Raw genomic sequence first — 17,742 nt, forward strand, 5'->3', positions numbered from 1 at the left:
TTAGGCTGAATGTACCCCAACGCTTGATCCTCGGCTCTGTTCTTTTCTCTCTCTATTTTTCTCTTGATGATCTTCTCTACTCCAGATCAATTTTCATCTCTACATAGATGACACTCTAATCTTTCGTCTTTATCCTGAGTTCCAGCCCCACATCTCCAAGTGAGTACTGGACAGTTCCACTTAGCTATCCTTCCAAAACCTCAAATTAAACATGTCCAAAATTGAACTCATTATCTTTGCCACTAAACCTGTCCTTCATCCACTCTTCCTTGTTTGTATCGGGAGCACTGCCATCTTCCTAGTGGCCCATTTTCAATGCCCCATTCATCTTTGACTCTCTTCTTCCTCATGGCCCGTATTTTACCAGTTGCCAAATTCTATCAGTTCTACATCCACAGGAAGGAAGGAAATAAGCACTTATGAAGTGCCTACTATGTGCCAGGCACTTGCTAAGTGCTATTCAAATGTTATGATCCTCACAACAATCCTGGGAGGGATCCCTATTTTGCAGTTGTTAAAACTGAGACAGTCAGAATGACTTGCCCAGGGTCACCCAAATAGTAAATGTCTGAGGTGAAGTTTTGAGCTCAGGTCTTCTTAACTACTAGTCTGGCGCTCTATCCTCAGCACCATCTTGCTGCCTTCATCTAACATCATGCTTTATATCTATCCCTATCTTTCCATCTCTATCACCTTTCATTGATTACAGACATTAGAGGACCCTTAATGAAACCCCCTCATTTTACAGAAGAGGAAACATCAGCCCAGGCGGGTTGAGTCAAGCCAAGGTTACACAGGTTATTCAGGTCATCATCACTACTCTCTTGGGTTATTGGTCTCCCTGTCTCGTCTATCCCCTCTCCAATCTATTCTTGCAAAATAATCTTTATAAAGAAGAGATCCCACTCTATGTCTCTCCTGTATAAAAAATGGTAGTGACTTTTTATTGCTTCTAGAATAAAATGCCATCTCTCTGAGCCTTGGGACTTAAGGCCTTACTTGAAGCTATATTTATAGCCTTATTTCATATTTCTCTTTTTCATACACACTATATTCTAGTCAAACTGCCCCCTGAATGTGACCTACCATCTGCCCCCTATGGAACTTACGAGCTGCCCAACATGTAGCATGCCCTCTCCTCCCCTTTCCTTTCCTTACATTGCATCAAGGAGCTGTTCCCAGGTGCCACTTCCTCGAAGGAATTCTCCTCAGTCCCTTCCCCTAAAATGGCTAGTGTTCTTTCCTTCCTCAAAATCTGTAGGAAGACTTTATCTGACCTCTACCCCCTTGACTTCCTATCTCGTATTATGCTGATTCTGTACATGCAGAGGGGCAGAGACTGTCTCATTTTTGTCATATTTAAAACACCTAGCATATCTGGCCAGGGTGTAGGGCAGGGGTGGGGAACCTGTGACCTCAGGCCACATGTGGCCCTCTAGGTCCTCAAGTGTGGCGCTTTGACTGAATCCAAACTTCACAGAGCATATCCCCTTAATAAAAGGATTTGTTCAGTAAAACTTGAACTCAGTCCCCTGGTAGGGGAATAAGAGAATCTATGATGTCACTAGCTTGGGGAATTCCCAGTATGGAAGCTCCCTCCAATGATGCAAATTGGCAACTGGTCTCCAGCTTAGAGGCTTCAAGAGTCTCCTGGGAGCACTCATCAATCAGTCAGCAAACATTGATTAAGTAAGTGTCTAGCATGCTCCACCTGCCATGCCAGGTTCCATACAAAGGCAAAATGGAGCCATCCCTGCCCTCAAAAATTCAGAAGTTAAGTGACTTATTCATGGTCACATAGGCATTATACATCAGTAAACATTAGCTTAGGTCTTCCTGATTCCAAATCCTGACTCTGTGCACTACTTTTCACCTGCTATATACAAAGTGCTATCTACATGTTTCTTGAATTAAGCATCAACATTTTCAAAAAGTAATGAGGTGGAGGCAGCTAGATGGCACAGTGGATACAGTACCAATCCTGAAATCAAGAGGACCTGAGTTCAAATTCAGCCTCAAACACTTACTCATCTCTTTGACCCTGGTCAAGTCACTTAACCCCGATTGCCTCCCCTACCCCCAAAAATGTTTAAAATAAAGTAGTAAGATGTAAAGATTCTGTCCTTTACAATAAGGAATGGCATATAAATGAACTTTATTCTGCTTAGATGATACACACATGTCAAAAAGAGAGTAATCACTGTTTCAAAAAGAGAGTAGTCACTGTTTCTTCCTCATCAACCGCGCCAAAGGCAAAACAATCAAATCACACCTAACTCAGGTATTATGTTGACAGCACGATCATTAGGAGATTATAAAGCAGTCTTCAGGGAATATCCTGAGGAGACTCCGTAAACCACTCCTCTGAATATGTGAAATTGATTCATTTTGATAGCAGAGATTTATAGGCAATCACTCAGAGAAGAATTCTTCTGTGGAATTTTCTTGAAAATTCTTGTTCTTGACATCTTTGAACCTACCATGTGGTAGGATGCTGCAGAGCACCCAGAGTCAGTAAACATCAGTTCAAATCCTGACTGTCAAATACTGCCTGATGGAATTTGGACAAGTCACCTGACCTCTCTGGGCCTTGGTGCCCTCAACTGTCAGAAGAAGAGGCTGGATAGATGGTCTCTAAGATTCCTTCCAGGTCTAAATCTATTATTATTAAAAGTAATAACAAGAGCTAACTTTTACAGAGCCATCTCAGGTTTATAAAACATTTATAAATGTTATCTCCTATGTACCTCACAATAGCCAGTGCTATTATTATCTCCATTTTACAGATGAGGAAACTGAGGCAGAGAAGATAAATGACTTACCCAGAGTCATAACGCTAGCAAGTGTCTGAGTCAGGATTTTAACTCAAGTTTTTCCTGACTCCAAGTTCAGTATTCTCTCCATTACACTACTTAACTACCTTCATGACACTCTGAATTTAGTGAACTTTGTTATACTTGAAGAATGGTAGACAACTTACTTATTTTCCCCATTTCTAATATTAGAGATAACATTTACATTCAAGGATCTAAGAAATTTATCAGAATTTTCTTAGTTTCTTTTATGAAGATAATCCAAAGTTCTGTGACAATGACTAAGTATGTTAACTTACTGAATACAATTTTGAATATAAATCAATGAGCATTTATTAAGTGCCTACTATGTGCCAGGCACAGTACTAAGTGATAGAACATAAAATGATGATGCTTGGAACTTTGAAACACAAAAACAAACATGTATTAGTTTATCACCAACAGATGTTTCTTAACTACCCTAAGTTCATGGCAGAGTACTGAGGACTACCTCTTACTAAAGGTTGTATCTCCCGATATAGTTAGATATTAGATAGATGTCTAAACATTGGGCAATATGTTACACTAAATCTCATTCACTCCTGTTTGGCCAAACTCTGTGTTAAGTGCACAATGTCTTCTTGTTTCATAAAGGTCTGGTATCAGGACTGGTTCCGATGTATGTTGGTGAAATCTCTCCTACATCTCTCCGAGGTGCTCTGGGCACCTTACACCAGCTGGCCATTGTCACAGGGATTCTTGTCAGTCAGGTAAAGAACAATAGTCACAATGTGACTAAATTAATCAGGATTATTTTGGTGAAAACATAAGAAATTATGGTCATAAGGTAGCAACTAGGTATCTAGCAACCTGATGATTAGATCTGAGTTTTCTCAACTCTTTGGTTTCTTTTTTTCTCTAGAAAAGGTAACTTACAGTGTATGGGGCTTTTCCATGTTTCAAAAATCCTTTCACATTTTTTGTTTGGTACTCTAAAGTAGGTAGTACATTTAGTAGTATCCCCAATCAGCCAATGGGAAAATAGATAGACAGACAGACAGACAGACAGACAGACAGATAGACAGATAGATAGACAGATAGATAGATAGATAAACCAAGACAAAAATGCAAGTGATTCAGCTAATTGATGTCATGTGCAATCAGAACTAGAATCATGATCTCTCCAGTCCTCACCCATTTTCTTTACGCTGTGAGAGAGATGCCTGAAGAGTCAGTGGGAAGAGCAGACTTGGAGTCTGCAGGAGAACCCCTGTTTGAATACAGGCTCTGCCACTGACCTCCTATGAGATATTGGACAAATGACTCCCCCTCTCTGGACATCACCTTCTTCATCAGTAAATGAAGGGGATGGATGAGGTGGCTTCCAAATCTGTAATCCTACCACCTCCTAAACAATAGAAGGCTTGAAGAAGGAAGTCAATTATCCAGCTCTCTCTAGCACCAAAAAGGACTGATTCTGAGAGACCAAAGGCACCATTTTTGCTTGTGTTCACAGGCCTCTGTTGGGACCTGTCAATTTCCAATTCCATGCTCCTCATACTCTTTTTTTTCTGTTCTCCATTGGGTAGAATAGAGTTAGTCTAAAGAAATCCTTAAGGAAAAGGAAATAGAGGGGCCATACCTAAGTATGGAGAGCTACTAAGTCCCCACCAGAACCAAAGAGCAGCATCCTTACCTAGGAATATTATTATGATGAGATTGTTGGAACTCAGAGTCCTGGGAGACCTCCAAGAGTAGAGTCAGTGATGGACTGGAGATGGGAGGAGGGGTATGTAGTTAGGAAAGTCAAGCAGGAGGTCTCAGAAGGCAGGCAGAATGTAGCTTTTTGGGTCATGAAATCCTTTGGCAGTGTGGTAAAGCCTATGGTAAAAATCCCCTCTAAGAATAATGATTTTAAATTAATAAAATAAAATACACAAGATTACAAGAGAAATCAATTATACTGAAATATAGTTATCAAAATATTTTTTAAAAGTTCATGGACCCCAGGTTTAGAAGCCCTATTGTTGAGGGGGCCAGTTGCAGCCCAAAGTCCATGTGGGCAAAGAATCAACAGAAAGAATTAAGGGAGTAAGGCAAAACCCTAGTCCTAGAGGAACTAGAACATGTCTAAGACATCAGGCAGGGGTCTATACCTGGGGAAACAAGATGGGGTCCAGCTACAGGAGCTAAGTTTCATGCTGGGGGCTTCATAAAAGGGAAACTCTGGGAAGAATTCAATTCCAACAGCTTGGCAGTAAAGTCATAGTAGGCCCAGAAGCAAGCGTATTGACTAAGAACAAATTTGGTCTCCTATTCTGGCACCATATCTATTGTTAGGTTGGGAGTGGGGTTGGGATGTAAGTAGCATCAAATTAAAAGAACAAATTAGCAACTTTCTGCCATAGGAATTAAGTTTTTCATGATGTCTGTGTAAATATTACAGCTATGCCTTGCTTTGCACAATCAACATGTTCCCAAAAGTTGTGTTTAAGTAAAACTTGTCACTTGAAAAACATTTTAAATGTTCCTACATTTAAACATTTTAAATGTTCTAATTTTTAAAAATCTATTCTAAAGCTCTTTATGTTAGAGATAATCAATCCCTAACTTACCTACATCACAGGTGAGGGTGGGAGTTACAAAGAAGTCAATTTGAAATTGATTTTTAAAAATAAGAAGAAAGAAAGATTTCTGAATAATTAGAGCTATCCAAAAGTGAATGAGATGCTCTTGGGGGAGAGTGGGTTCACTCACCCTAGGGATCCCAAGTAGAGGCTGGCTGACCACCTGTACAGGGGATTTTGACTCAGGTGTAAGGGTAGGAGTAGACGGAAGGGCCTCTGATATCCCTTCCAACACAGCTTTGCTTAGAGCAGAGCATACTAGTAAAATGATTCCACTTTACATGGGCTGACATATTGCAGGTAGATGACCCGCTAATGCAACAAGCAGTTACTAGTCAATGGCCTCTGTCTGTTGCATAATTAACACAGTGTGGGTCTATCTTTTTCAGGTCATTGGACTTGACTTTATCCTAGGCAATGCTGACATGTGGCCTGTACTGCTTGGCTTATCTGCAGTACCTGCTGTCCTTCAATGTTTGTTACTCTTCTTCTGTCCAGAGAGCCCCAGCTACCTTTACATTAAGCTGGGAGAGGAGCACAAAGCCAAAATGAGTAAGACACTCAACTACTCGGTTTTTCTCCTCATTGAGTTCTTCTGTGTTTATTTTTGGAAAATCGTCTGTAGGTACAACACTACATACATGAGCATAACTGGATGATGATTCCTTCAAATGAAAACAAATGGTTACTTATGATCCCAGATGGAAGATGGCACCAAGCAATGAAAATTGTATTGGGGCATGTAATTCATCACCTGCAAATATTCACATGAACCACAATTGACCACCCAAAGATAATCCCAGATATGTGTGCCATTAAGTGTATAAGCCAAGCTTTCATTATCCAGATTCAGAACTGGAAAGGATCTTAGAGGCCTTCTGGGCGAAGCCCCCAATTTTGCTGATGAGGAAACTGCGACAAAGAGAGTGACTTGTCTAGGAAATGAAAGTGCAGTTTGTTACTACAGTCATTTCTATGTTTAGGTTCTAATTCTGAGACCATGAAATACCAGGCAATATATTCCTCCAAAAACCTGATAGACAGGCAGAAGTTGAATTTTCACATTCCTGTTTAGTATTGATTATAAAGGCTCTAGGCCTGTTAGCTTGCTGGTTTTGGGCACAGAACTGATGACATCAAATTTGTCATTTATCCGGTCCCTGAATGAACCAGTTTTACATAGAGGAAAAACTGTTCTGTGACCACAGACTGCATCCCCTAACTCAAGTCAATTATTTTGTAAGTGGTAGCTAGCATTCATGGATTGCTTTAAGATTTACAAAGCGCATTATTTATATGTGGTCATTGGATCCTCTCAACAAACCTGGGAAGTAGGTGCTACTATTATCCTCATTTTACAGATGAGGAAACTGAGGTTGAAAGGGGCTAAGTGATGTGCCTACAGTCACATGACCTGAGGCAGTAAATGAACTCAGGGCTTCCTGACTCCAAATTTGGCCCCCCGCCCCATGGATCACCCAGCCATCCTGAGGTCATAAGGTGAGTCCAGATGGGAGTGCAGGTGGCTCTCCTGCAAAACTATAGCCACTCCACAAAGTCTACACTCTGCTTTGTCCCTTTTATAAACGACACACTCCTTAAGGTGAGGACCATGTCTTCTTCCCTCTTTTACTTCCCTCAGCCCAACAATTCAGAACAATGATAATCCACTGTATATATAATTCTATGTTCAGACATGAGTAAGACAAAGCGAGGTAGTGTTCTACAGTGGTTAGGGAGTCAGCCTGGGTATCAGGAACACTTTGGTTCAAGACTGGCTTCTGATACATACTAGCTGTGTGGTACCGAGCAGGTCACTTAATGGCTCTCAGCCTGTTTCTTCATCTATAAAATGGGGATGATAATAATAATAGCATCTATTTCCCAGAGTTGTTGTAAGGATCAATAGATGTGTGTGTGTATACATATACACATATGTGTATATGTGTGTGTTTATATGTGTGTATCACATATATGGGTCAAAATAGATGTGTGTGTGTGTGTGTGTGTATATATATAATATATATGTAGTGCTTTACTGATTTTAAAGTGCTACATAGATACTAGCTAGTGTTATTACTAGTCAGGGTAAGCTAAGCATAGAGAGGCATGGCATCCATGGCATATTATGGTAAACAGAGTCAGTCTGGGAGCAAGGTACACCTGGGTTCATCTGGCCTCTGATACATACTGACTGGGTGGCCCTGGGTAAGTCATTTAACCTCAATTCCACCAGACAGCTAACAGCCTAATACTATAAATTGCTGAGCAGCTACTTATCTTCATTTACAGAGGGAATTATCTGGTTGTGAGTTCTCTATACCAATGAAATCAAAGGGTGCAGGCCCAAACTAGCAACATTAGGCTTATGAAGGTAAACTAAATTTGTTCTGCTGTAAAATGAGGCCAGACTAAATAATCTCTAAGGTCACTCAGAGCCTTAAGATCCTATGACAAAGACCAGGGAGGTTTTCTCCTTAATATGAAATGCAGCAAAATGTTCTACCTTTTCCAAAGTTCTAGGCATAATTTAGCAAATAAAATAAAATTCCCATTAGGCAATTTCAGTAAGGTCATAGAGCAGTATGATTTTTTTCCACAAACATAATTAAAATAAAGTACAAGTGATGACTGATAAAAGATCACCTTTGAAACAGATTTGAAAAGGCTCAGAGGAGTCTCTGACCCTGCTAAGGACATCATGGAGATGAAAAAAGAAAAAGAAGTAGCTGCAAATGAGAAGAAAGTCTCCATAATTCAGCTTTTCACCATGGCCAGCTACCGGCAGCCCATCCTGGTAGCTCTGATGCTGCACATGGCTCAGCAGTTTTCTGGAATCAATGGAGTGAGTTTCCTAATGTTATTCCCACACCCCACATTTCCTAATGTAATCAGATAAAATGGCACTTACCTAAAGGGGAATCAAGGTTAATGGAGAGAAAGAAAAAAAAGTATTAAGGAAGAAAAGCTATAAAAGAAAGCACAGCTGTCATAGAAAAAGTGGTGAATGATTGGTGAATGTCGGCTCCACCTGCCTCCCAAAGAAGGATGCGAAACTATTTCTGAATATCCCCAGAGATAGGGATATGGATATCCACTCCACATTCTAATGACAAAAATCATTTTTTTCTAGTTAGCAAGGAAAAAAAAAACCTAACAAAGGTTCACATTCCATCTATTACTATAGAAATTGGTCCAATAAAAGGAAAAAAGAGACCTTGTCAAAGAATTAGAAAATATGGTCAATAATGGACATCCTTAGGGCATATCAAATTTGAAAAACTCTGAATCTGTGCTTTTGGGGTTCTAAAGCTGAGAGCTCATGGAAAAAAGGAAAAAGAGATGATTCTATTAGCAGGTGATCAAATAGACTCGAGACTCATATACATACACATGTATCTGTGTATATGTACATGCATATATAGTACATATGTATGTGTATATGTATATATGCATCTATATATATACACAGTATATACCTATATATTATGTGTACAGTATATACATTATATACAGTGTATACATATGTATATGTGTATATACAATCTATATCTGTATATACACACAGTATATACATTATGTACAAAGTATATATGTGTATGTATGTTTATATACACAGTATATACCTGTATATACACACAGTATATGCCTATATACACACACAGTGTATACATTATACACGTGGTATATATGTGTGTATATACACAGTATGTACATATATACATAGTATATGTGTATGTATATGTGTATATACACAGTATATATCTATATATACATACAGCACACATATTATATACACAGTATATGTGTATATATACACAGTATATACCGCTATATGTATACATACAATATATACCTGTATGAACATACACACATTTATACAAAGTGCATATGTATATTTACATGCCTATATATTTATATATGGACAGGTTTGAAAATAATATGTGGAATATATTATATAATAAATTATATAAAATGAAGATTTATGGATTCATACAGAATCTTCTCTTTGTGTCCTACTGTGTCTATGGAAATGCTCTTTGGAAGGGGGGCTGGGTTTAAGATTCGAATTAAATTTCTTTCAAAACACAGTTTTATATATTGTTATAATTAAACACAGAGAAAGGTCTATAAAGTCAAGTGATAAACATTGCACTCATCCAATTTCCAACTCACCTACATGCTTCATTCTTTGGCTGCTTGTCACCCTTTTGTACTTTCCTTTTCCCTTTAATTATCATTTGAAGCTGATTTCACCTATATAGAAATGTTTAAATACTATTCAGTGGGGTGATTTGCCCCAGGCTCCTTACCCTAAGGGGTCCTACACTACTCTGAGAATTCTGCCTCTAGGGAATGATGAAAAAAATAGGACAGGTTAACTAGGAAATGAAAAGGCGAAATTGTGATATAACTCTTCCTAAGCCTCTCAGAAGAAGGCTTCTTTAATTGCAGTGAGAGTAAAACAGGAGTCATTAGATTGGATTCTAGCTGAGGAGGTTCACATTAAACATGATGATGGACTTTTACAATAAGACTAGTTAAATGCTAAGGGAATTGTGGAATCTACTTTATGGAAGATTATTTTATAACATCTGCCTAGGAACAGGAGTATAGAGGGTAATTAGAAGCTTCCTTCTAGAAGTCCTGATGGTACCATGATTCTACAAAGTATTTTGTAGATAGATCCATGATCTCCTTTTAGTGGGTAATTCTTACATTATCCAAATTACAGCCCATCCTTGCCTTCTCATCCTGCATGATTTCTGTCCATGTTGTCCCATAAGCTGGCCCAGGGTGCTCAATGTCTTTCTCTACCTCTTTAAACATTTTGTGGGGACCAGAGCAGGGCCTGGAATGTCTATGTCCACGGCCTCCTACCTTTTTTTTAAACATTCTCTGAGGGCCAGAGCAGGACTCAGGATGTCCATTTATTATGCTCCATTCTCAATCTATGACATACCCATCTCCTTTTGCAATCTTGTTATTTTCCCAGATAATATTTTTTTTAATTTTTAATTTTTATTTATTTTTATTTTGTTTATTTGCTTATTCTGAATAATATTTTAATGCCACTTCTTTTGTGGAAACCATCATTGGTAACATATTTCAACCTTCTTACCACTACTCTAAGTCTCTCAGTTGCCCTTTGAATCACCCACAATTTCAATTCTTTGGAGATTGGGATATTCCATGACTTACAAGTATACAGCATCATTGAAAAAATATTGGCATCAGAAAAACTAGTGGCAACTTATGAAACAATTCTATAAATTTTAAAAGATCTATCTTAAATTTAAAAATTTTGAACTTTCAAAATATTAATCCCTTTAAAGCTTGTAGTCAAGTCAGTACCATTCTCCCCACCCTCAATGATCTAGGGAAATCTACAAGCATCTTCTTTGAGTTAATACAATTGGGTATTTTCTTATTCCTCCAGATCTTTTACTATTCCACCAGTATTTTCCACACAGCTGGTGTAGGACAACCCGTTTATGCAACAATTGGAGTTGGAGTGGTGAACACTATCTTCACAGTTGTCTCTGTAAGTAAACACCCCTAGATAAATAGTGTGGTTTTTTTCTTTTTCCAGGAAAAAAAAAAACAGTCAGTGACTTTGTTCAGGTGCAAGGGGGTTTTGTGGAAGTAAAAGGGTCATAAAAACATATCCCTGTCTGTGCATAAACTCACCTCCTCCCCCCCCCCCCCCCCCGTAGTCAAATGTAGACAATGTTAAGCAAGTTTATCAGTAATTCTCAGTGTACTTTAAAACTTTTTGCTCAATCAAGGGCTTGGAATGTCATGAGCTTCTGTGGTATGACAAGGATGGACTAATTGGACTCCAGAGGCCCCTCCCAGCTCTTACGATCTTTAAGTGAGTCTGTAAATCAGATAATTCTTTTCCTGAGGTGTGGTTTAAATTAAAATGCAACCAATTCCACCTTCGCTCTTATCAGAGACTAACAGTGGAGGAAAGCAGCCAGAGGATCCACTTAACCAGGTTCACTGCTATCCAAGTAGAATATGTTTTTAGGAATGGGAAAGATACTGGAATTTTCATAGTGACTTCACCACAGAGAAGTACATAGAGAAATGAAGAACGGGCAGGTGAGGAAGGAACAACATCCCTCCCCTCAGTTCCAACCCCATAAGCATGCAAACCATTGACCAACCTGCAAATGGCTTTAACGTGAATTAAAGTTACTATGAATCTTATAAGAAATATATTGCATTTTTATAACATAGAGAAGAGAAAGGAGAAAATCATCAAGGCACCAAGAAATGTATCACTAACCATAATACAACTTAACTCTTTGGAGAATTTGATTCAATTTAATAGACAGTTACACTTAAGCAATTAATATGTGCAAGAGTGATGTAATAATATAGCGGAGACAAGGCCAGCCTCTGCATCAGGAGGATGTGGGCTCACGTCTTTGCGCTTCTGATCCATACTGAACATATGACCTTTGACAAATCGCATCAACTCTCAGGGTCCTAGATAACTAAGTCTCTAAGGAATGAACAGCTGTCCATCTTCATTCATAGAATAAATTTCCTTACCAGGAAAGGAACTCCATATACCAATGAAATCACAGGTCTGGACAAAAATAAAAGAATAAAATGTACTAGGTACAATAAGTTTACATTCATCGGGGGGGGGGAGAGATAAAAAAATGGGAAAATATGAAGTAGTATAAGGAGAGAGAGAGAGAGAGGGAGAGAGGGAGAGAGAGAGAGAGGGAAGGAGGGAGGGAGAGAAGAGGCAGGAAGATCAATTAGAAGGTTATTACAATAGTCCAAAATGAAGGTAATGAAAGCCTGAGGTAAGATGGTGGCTGTTTGAGTGAAGAAAAGATGGGTTTAAGAGATGTAGAGGACATAGAACTTATAAGACTTATACACTGATTGGATATGGGGTGCCCTTGGGGTCAAATGTAGTGGGAAACATAATCTGTCCCATTTTGGATAAACTGAATTAGAAAAAATGATGGACTATCCAGGAGGAGCTGTCCATCACCATCACATAGATGCAGGATGGGAGTTCAAGAAAGAGATTAGGGTGTTAAGTGGTTCCCTGACAACCTGAAAAGAGTGCCTTCCTGGAAACACTTAGCCATTCAGTAAGTAAACAAGTAAAAACTTGCAAAGTACAGATGATAATAGCTAGCATTTCTGTAGCAATTGAAAGGCCTACAAAGCACTTTACACATTAACTCATTTGATCTTCACAACAATCCTGTGAGGTAGGTGCTAACACAATTACCATATTACAAATAAGGAAACAGAGACAGAGAAATTAAATGACTTGCCCAGGGTTACAAACCAGTTTGTGTCTGAGGCAGGATTCAAACTCAGGTCTTCCTTACTCTAAGTCCCATGAAAGCCTACTGGGCCCCCTAGTGGCCAATAAGTGTTATTGTGGTTTAGCAGAGAAAGAAGTCTAGGTCAGGAAAAGTTGATGGAGAAGATAAGACATGAGTTGGCTTGAAGGATAGATACATTTTTAATAGAAAAAAAGTTGGGAAGATAGAGAATTCCAGGTTAGGCAAATGATATGAGCAAAAAGTTAGTGTCAGGAATGGCCATGTTCTGTTTAGAAGATATTGGTTATATCAAAGGGTTATTTTGGACAGTAGTTGGAGATAAGGCTAGAATGGTAGGCTGGTGCCAAGTTGCGGAAAATTGTGAATGCTCTGGACTTTCTCTTTAGGTAATGGGGAACCACTAAAACTTTGGAGACAAGTTTTTGACCCTGATGAAAGTATTCTTTTAGGAAGGTGGATGGTAGGGGAAAGAGCCTGGAGTTAGAGACCAGCTGTTGTAGCTTTCCAGATGTAAGGCAATGAGATTCTGCACAAGTGGGAATGGAAAAGAGAGACAGCCTGGGAAAGATATTATGAAGAAGGAATTGACAGAACTCGGTGAGTAATTAGTTATGGTGAACAAGAGGAAGGGATCAAATGATTTCTAACATACTCAGAGTAGCTAGCTCACTCACGCTGTGATTAATGGTCCATTGGAAACAATACTTAGATATTAGACTCTGCAAATGAAGACCGAGCTGACTCACTTAAGGCTCTTATTTCATGGTGTTCTGTATTTGGCTAATTAAGCCTGTTCACATCAGAAAATAAAATAATTCTTGAATCAATTCTATCAGGACAAGGAGGAAGATAAGGCACGAAAGGACATAGAGTGTTCAGAGGAAACTCATTTGAACCAATTCATCTAAAGAAAAACAACTGTTGCAAGTCAGTGAATATCTGCATTTTTTTATCTAAATGAAGCCACACAAGTGGTTTGCCTAAATTTTTCACTTTTAAACTAGTCATTTTGAAGTCATACCCTTAAATAAAGTAAAATTCAATCAAGCAAAACATTTAGGAGGTGCTTACTATTTGCTAGACACTGGGGATGAGGAGTACAAAACTGTTTGAGATGCCATTCTTGACCTCAAGGAGACTGGAATTCAATCAGAGTGAAAGGAATAATAATAAAAGCAGACATTGGTGAAGCACTTCAAAGTTTGCAGAGCACTTTACCTCCTTGACCTCACTGGATTTCCCCAACAGTTCTGTGAGGTAGACACTACAGATATTATCCCCACTTTACTGATGAGGAAATTGAGGGTCAGAGAGGTTAAGTGAGTTGCATAATCACATAAAGAGTTAAGTGAAAATTCTGGTGAATTCAGTGGGAAAAAAATTCAGTAACACAAATGCTAAGTACCATGAGTTCAGAGGAATAAAACACCATGAAGGACCAAGGAGCTTCCATAAAGGAAAACAAGAGCCTGAGCATTTCACGCCAGCGAGTGTCATTATAGTATTCTATTATGACTGCTACATAATGAAATCTTCCAAAGAGCCATTGGCAAGAAAAAAAAGTCAAGAGAAACTGTTCATAATTCAATATTTTCATTTCAAAGAGAAACACACAAATGGCACTTGCTATGGCTATTACCTTACAACTACAGGAGTCAATCAACAATTATTTATTGAAGGCCTACTAAATGCAAGGCCCTGCACTAAGTGCTCCAGGGAACTGCAGAGAAACATGAAGTTGGGGAAAGAAGATACGCACACAACAAGATAACTCACACTACAGGAGGATGGCATAATTCAATTTAATAAACTTTTATTAAGAACTAAGTATCGCATGATGCTTTCAAGGCAATGGGAATATAGAGATGAAAAATTGTTCCACCTTAGCTCCTAATAAAATCATATACTACTGTAATGGATATCTACATGGATAAGCATGATACAAAGTAGGATATAACTGGAAGCAAAGAGAAGACCTAAACAAAAAAGAAGGAAAGAAGGAAGGGAGAGAGAAAAGTGAGTGAGAGAAAGAAACAAAGAAACAAAAGAGCATCAATAAAGCATTTTTAAAAGAGTCAGGGATAATTAAAAGACTGTAAAGTTTTGTGACTTGCAAGGACTATGATGTTCTCAACAGAAACTGGGGAGTTTTGAGGAGAAGTGGGTCTGGGTGGTCCTGAGTGATTTGTCTTTCATACTTATTGAATTTGTGATGCCAATAGGATATGCAGTGGAGCTATCCAGCAGGAAGGTCATATGGGACTGGAGCTCCGAAGAAGGATGAGGGCTAGAGAAACAGGACAAGAATGGGGGAGAGGCCATCAGACTTGACAATTGAAAGATCACTGGTAAACTTAAAGAGAATGGTTACAGTCAAACAGCGGTGATGTTGCAAGACAAATTGCAGACTGTGAATTAAAGTGAACTGCAGATGTGAATTAAAGGTGAGGAAGTAGAGGCAGCCAATATAGACAACTCTTTCTAGGAGTTTACCTATAAAAGGAAAGAGAAATAGAGCATAAAACAGGATCACATGAAGTGTTTGTTAGATTTTTAAGGGAAAAACTAAGATAAGTTTGTGTGTTGATGGTGAGGAGTCAGTAGATAAGGAGAGGTTGGAGATTAGAAAAAAAGGGATGATCACAGGGGCAGGCTCCCAGAACAGACAGGAGGGAATGGAATTCAAGGCACAGATATTGGAGGATTGCCTTAATGAGATGAAAGGTCAGCTCTTGCTCAGGCACTGGTGTAAGAAGAAGAAATGGAGGATGATGTGTTTGGGACGTGTGTGTGGTAGGGAGAAGAAGGAGATCATGATGGATAGACTCAGTTTTTCCAGTTAAGTAGATGAAATCCTCTGCTGAAGAGGAGGTAGTGAATTAGGAGAATATTAGAGATAAGTTATAGAATGACTGGAGTAGAAAGTGTGATAAAGTATCAATCAGGGGAGAATAAATGGATTGCTTTGCAATTGTGAGGGTCCATTTGAGATTAAAATTTGTAGCAGACACAGTGAGCATGATGGTGAGACTTCCTCCAATAGCCTTCAATAGTACAAGAGTAGACAGTACAACAGTACAGAGAACGTGGGTGGATGGGTGCTGGTGGCAACAAAAAGTCAGGTTTTGGCCAGATTTGACAGCATATTTACAAGAGGGCAATGTATTCAAAGATGGAGGCCAGCACACATTTGAATGGGTTAATTATAGGGTCAAGAATGGAAATATCAGAAAGTCAGATCAGAGCAAGGGTGATAAACTAGGGAAACTAGGAGATATGGAGGGACTTGAGACTGTGATGAAGATGAAGAATAGATTTAGGAATGAGAAAAAGGATAAGATGGAAGGATAAGAGGTTATGATTAAAGAGAGGAATTCCATTTCAGAAATATGAAGATAGTATATGGGAAATGGTAAGATTTAAGATGTGTCCACACTAATGTGCAGTTTAATCACATATCTAGAGCTAGAAAGAAACAGAATAAATCTAATTTAATACCTTCATCTTAAGAAAGAGAAAATAAAGGCTCAGAGAAGGCTGCCCAAGGCATGCAGATGTCAGAAGTAGGAATTGAGCTCAGGTCCATGACTTCAAAGCCATCGATACAGACTCTGAGAATTCAAGGCAAGATGAGGTATCAGATAAGTTTTTAACTGGAAACATTAAGTAGAGCTGGAAGTTGGTATAAAAAAAAAGTTGACTTAAGAAATCTGATCAATGCAATGACCAACCACAGCTCCAAAGGACTGGCAATGAAGTATATTATCCACCTCCTGATAGAGAGGAGCAGAATGGCATCTTTTAAAATTTGATTTTTGGTGAGGCAATTGGGGTTAAAGTGATTTGCCAAGGGTAACACAGCTAATAAGTGTCAAGTGTCCGAGATCAGATTTGAACTCAGGTCCTCTTGACTCCAAGGCTGGAGCTCTATCCACTGTGCCACCTGAATGGCAATTTTTTTTTTTTTTGGATATTCACAAAGAAGGAATTTGTTCTTCTTGATTACATATATTTATTACATCAATTTTGTTTTTATTCTTTTTTCCCAGGATTGGAGAGATAGAAGGGAGAGAAAGTTCATTGGGGAAAAAATAAAATTAAATGAAAAAGAGAAAACAGAATTCACTACAACCCCAAAATATTTATTAGGCTTTGGAGGCGGTCTCCGTAACTGCCAGGGGTCCTGAGCTTCAATCTAATCACTGAGAAGTGATCAAACCTCTGAGCTCTGTGCTCTTTGAAGACAAAGTAGATTTTTCCATGTCCCATCTCTTACATGCATCTAGGTGGTGGCTGCCCCCACCTAGTTCAAGGAAGCACTTTGCCTTCACTTGATATGGATTTTAGAGTTTATTTTGAAAACAGAGATCATGACTTTCAGAACTAGAAGAAATTGGCACTAAGTAAACATAGCAAGGAAACAGTTTCATTTTATCTTTTTGCTACAGTGTAGCAACAATATCAACAAACATAGAAAATTATAAAAAGAATCACAATGTTAGGGCAAGACTCGATCAAGATTTTTATTCTTTTCTACAAATTCATTCCCTTTGGTGATTATTGGAAGACTCTTATTACAGGCCCTTAGTCTAGAGTCTGTGAATTGGTCTTTTTTAATATGTTGACAGTTGTATTTCAATATTCAAATTGGTTTCCTTCTCAATCCTTTAGGGTTTTAAAAAATGTGCATTTTAAAACATTATTCTGCAAAGGGAGTCTAGCTTCACTAAACTACCAAAATGATCCATAGTATAAAAAAGGTTAAGAATATCTGCTCTAAACTGAGATACAATGGTTCTGTGATATAAAACAGAAGAGCCTTTACAAATCCAACAACTCTCATGAGTACATATTGAGAACTTCTGACTGTAACACAGGTTTGTAACCTGGAGTCTATGGACTCATAGGGGCCCATGGATAGATTTGGGGGGTTGATAAACTTTTTAAAAATATATTTTAGTAAGTATAATTTTTTGTAATGCTATGTGTTTTATT

General features: G+C 38.5%; 1 protein-coding gene across 1 annotated transcript in view; it reads left to right on the forward strand.

Annotated features, from left to right (window-relative positions):
* SLC2A2 (solute carrier family 2 member 2) overlaps window positions 1–17,742 on the forward strand; it is a 40,999-nt gene that overhangs the window by 15,751 nt on the left and 7,506 nt on the right. The window contains exons 5-8 of the mRNA XM_027875678.1: window positions 3,447–3,562; window positions 5,809–5,971; window positions 8,077–8,264; window positions 10,860–10,964. Of these exons, the coding sequence (XP_027731479.1) occupies window positions 3,447–3,562; window positions 5,809–5,971; window positions 8,077–8,264; window positions 10,860–10,964 (572 nt within the window). The remainder of the gene's footprint in view (window positions 1–3,446; window positions 3,563–5,808; window positions 5,972–8,076; window positions 8,265–10,859; window positions 10,965–17,742) is intronic.

Source organism: Vombatus ursinus, unplaced genomic scaffold, assembly GCF_900497805.2.
Source record: "Vombatus ursinus unplaced genomic scaffold, bare-nosed wombat genome assembly UNPS02014810.1, whole genome shotgun sequence".
NCBI lineage: Eukaryota > Metazoa > Chordata > Mammalia > Diprotodontia > Vombatidae > Vombatus > Vombatus ursinus.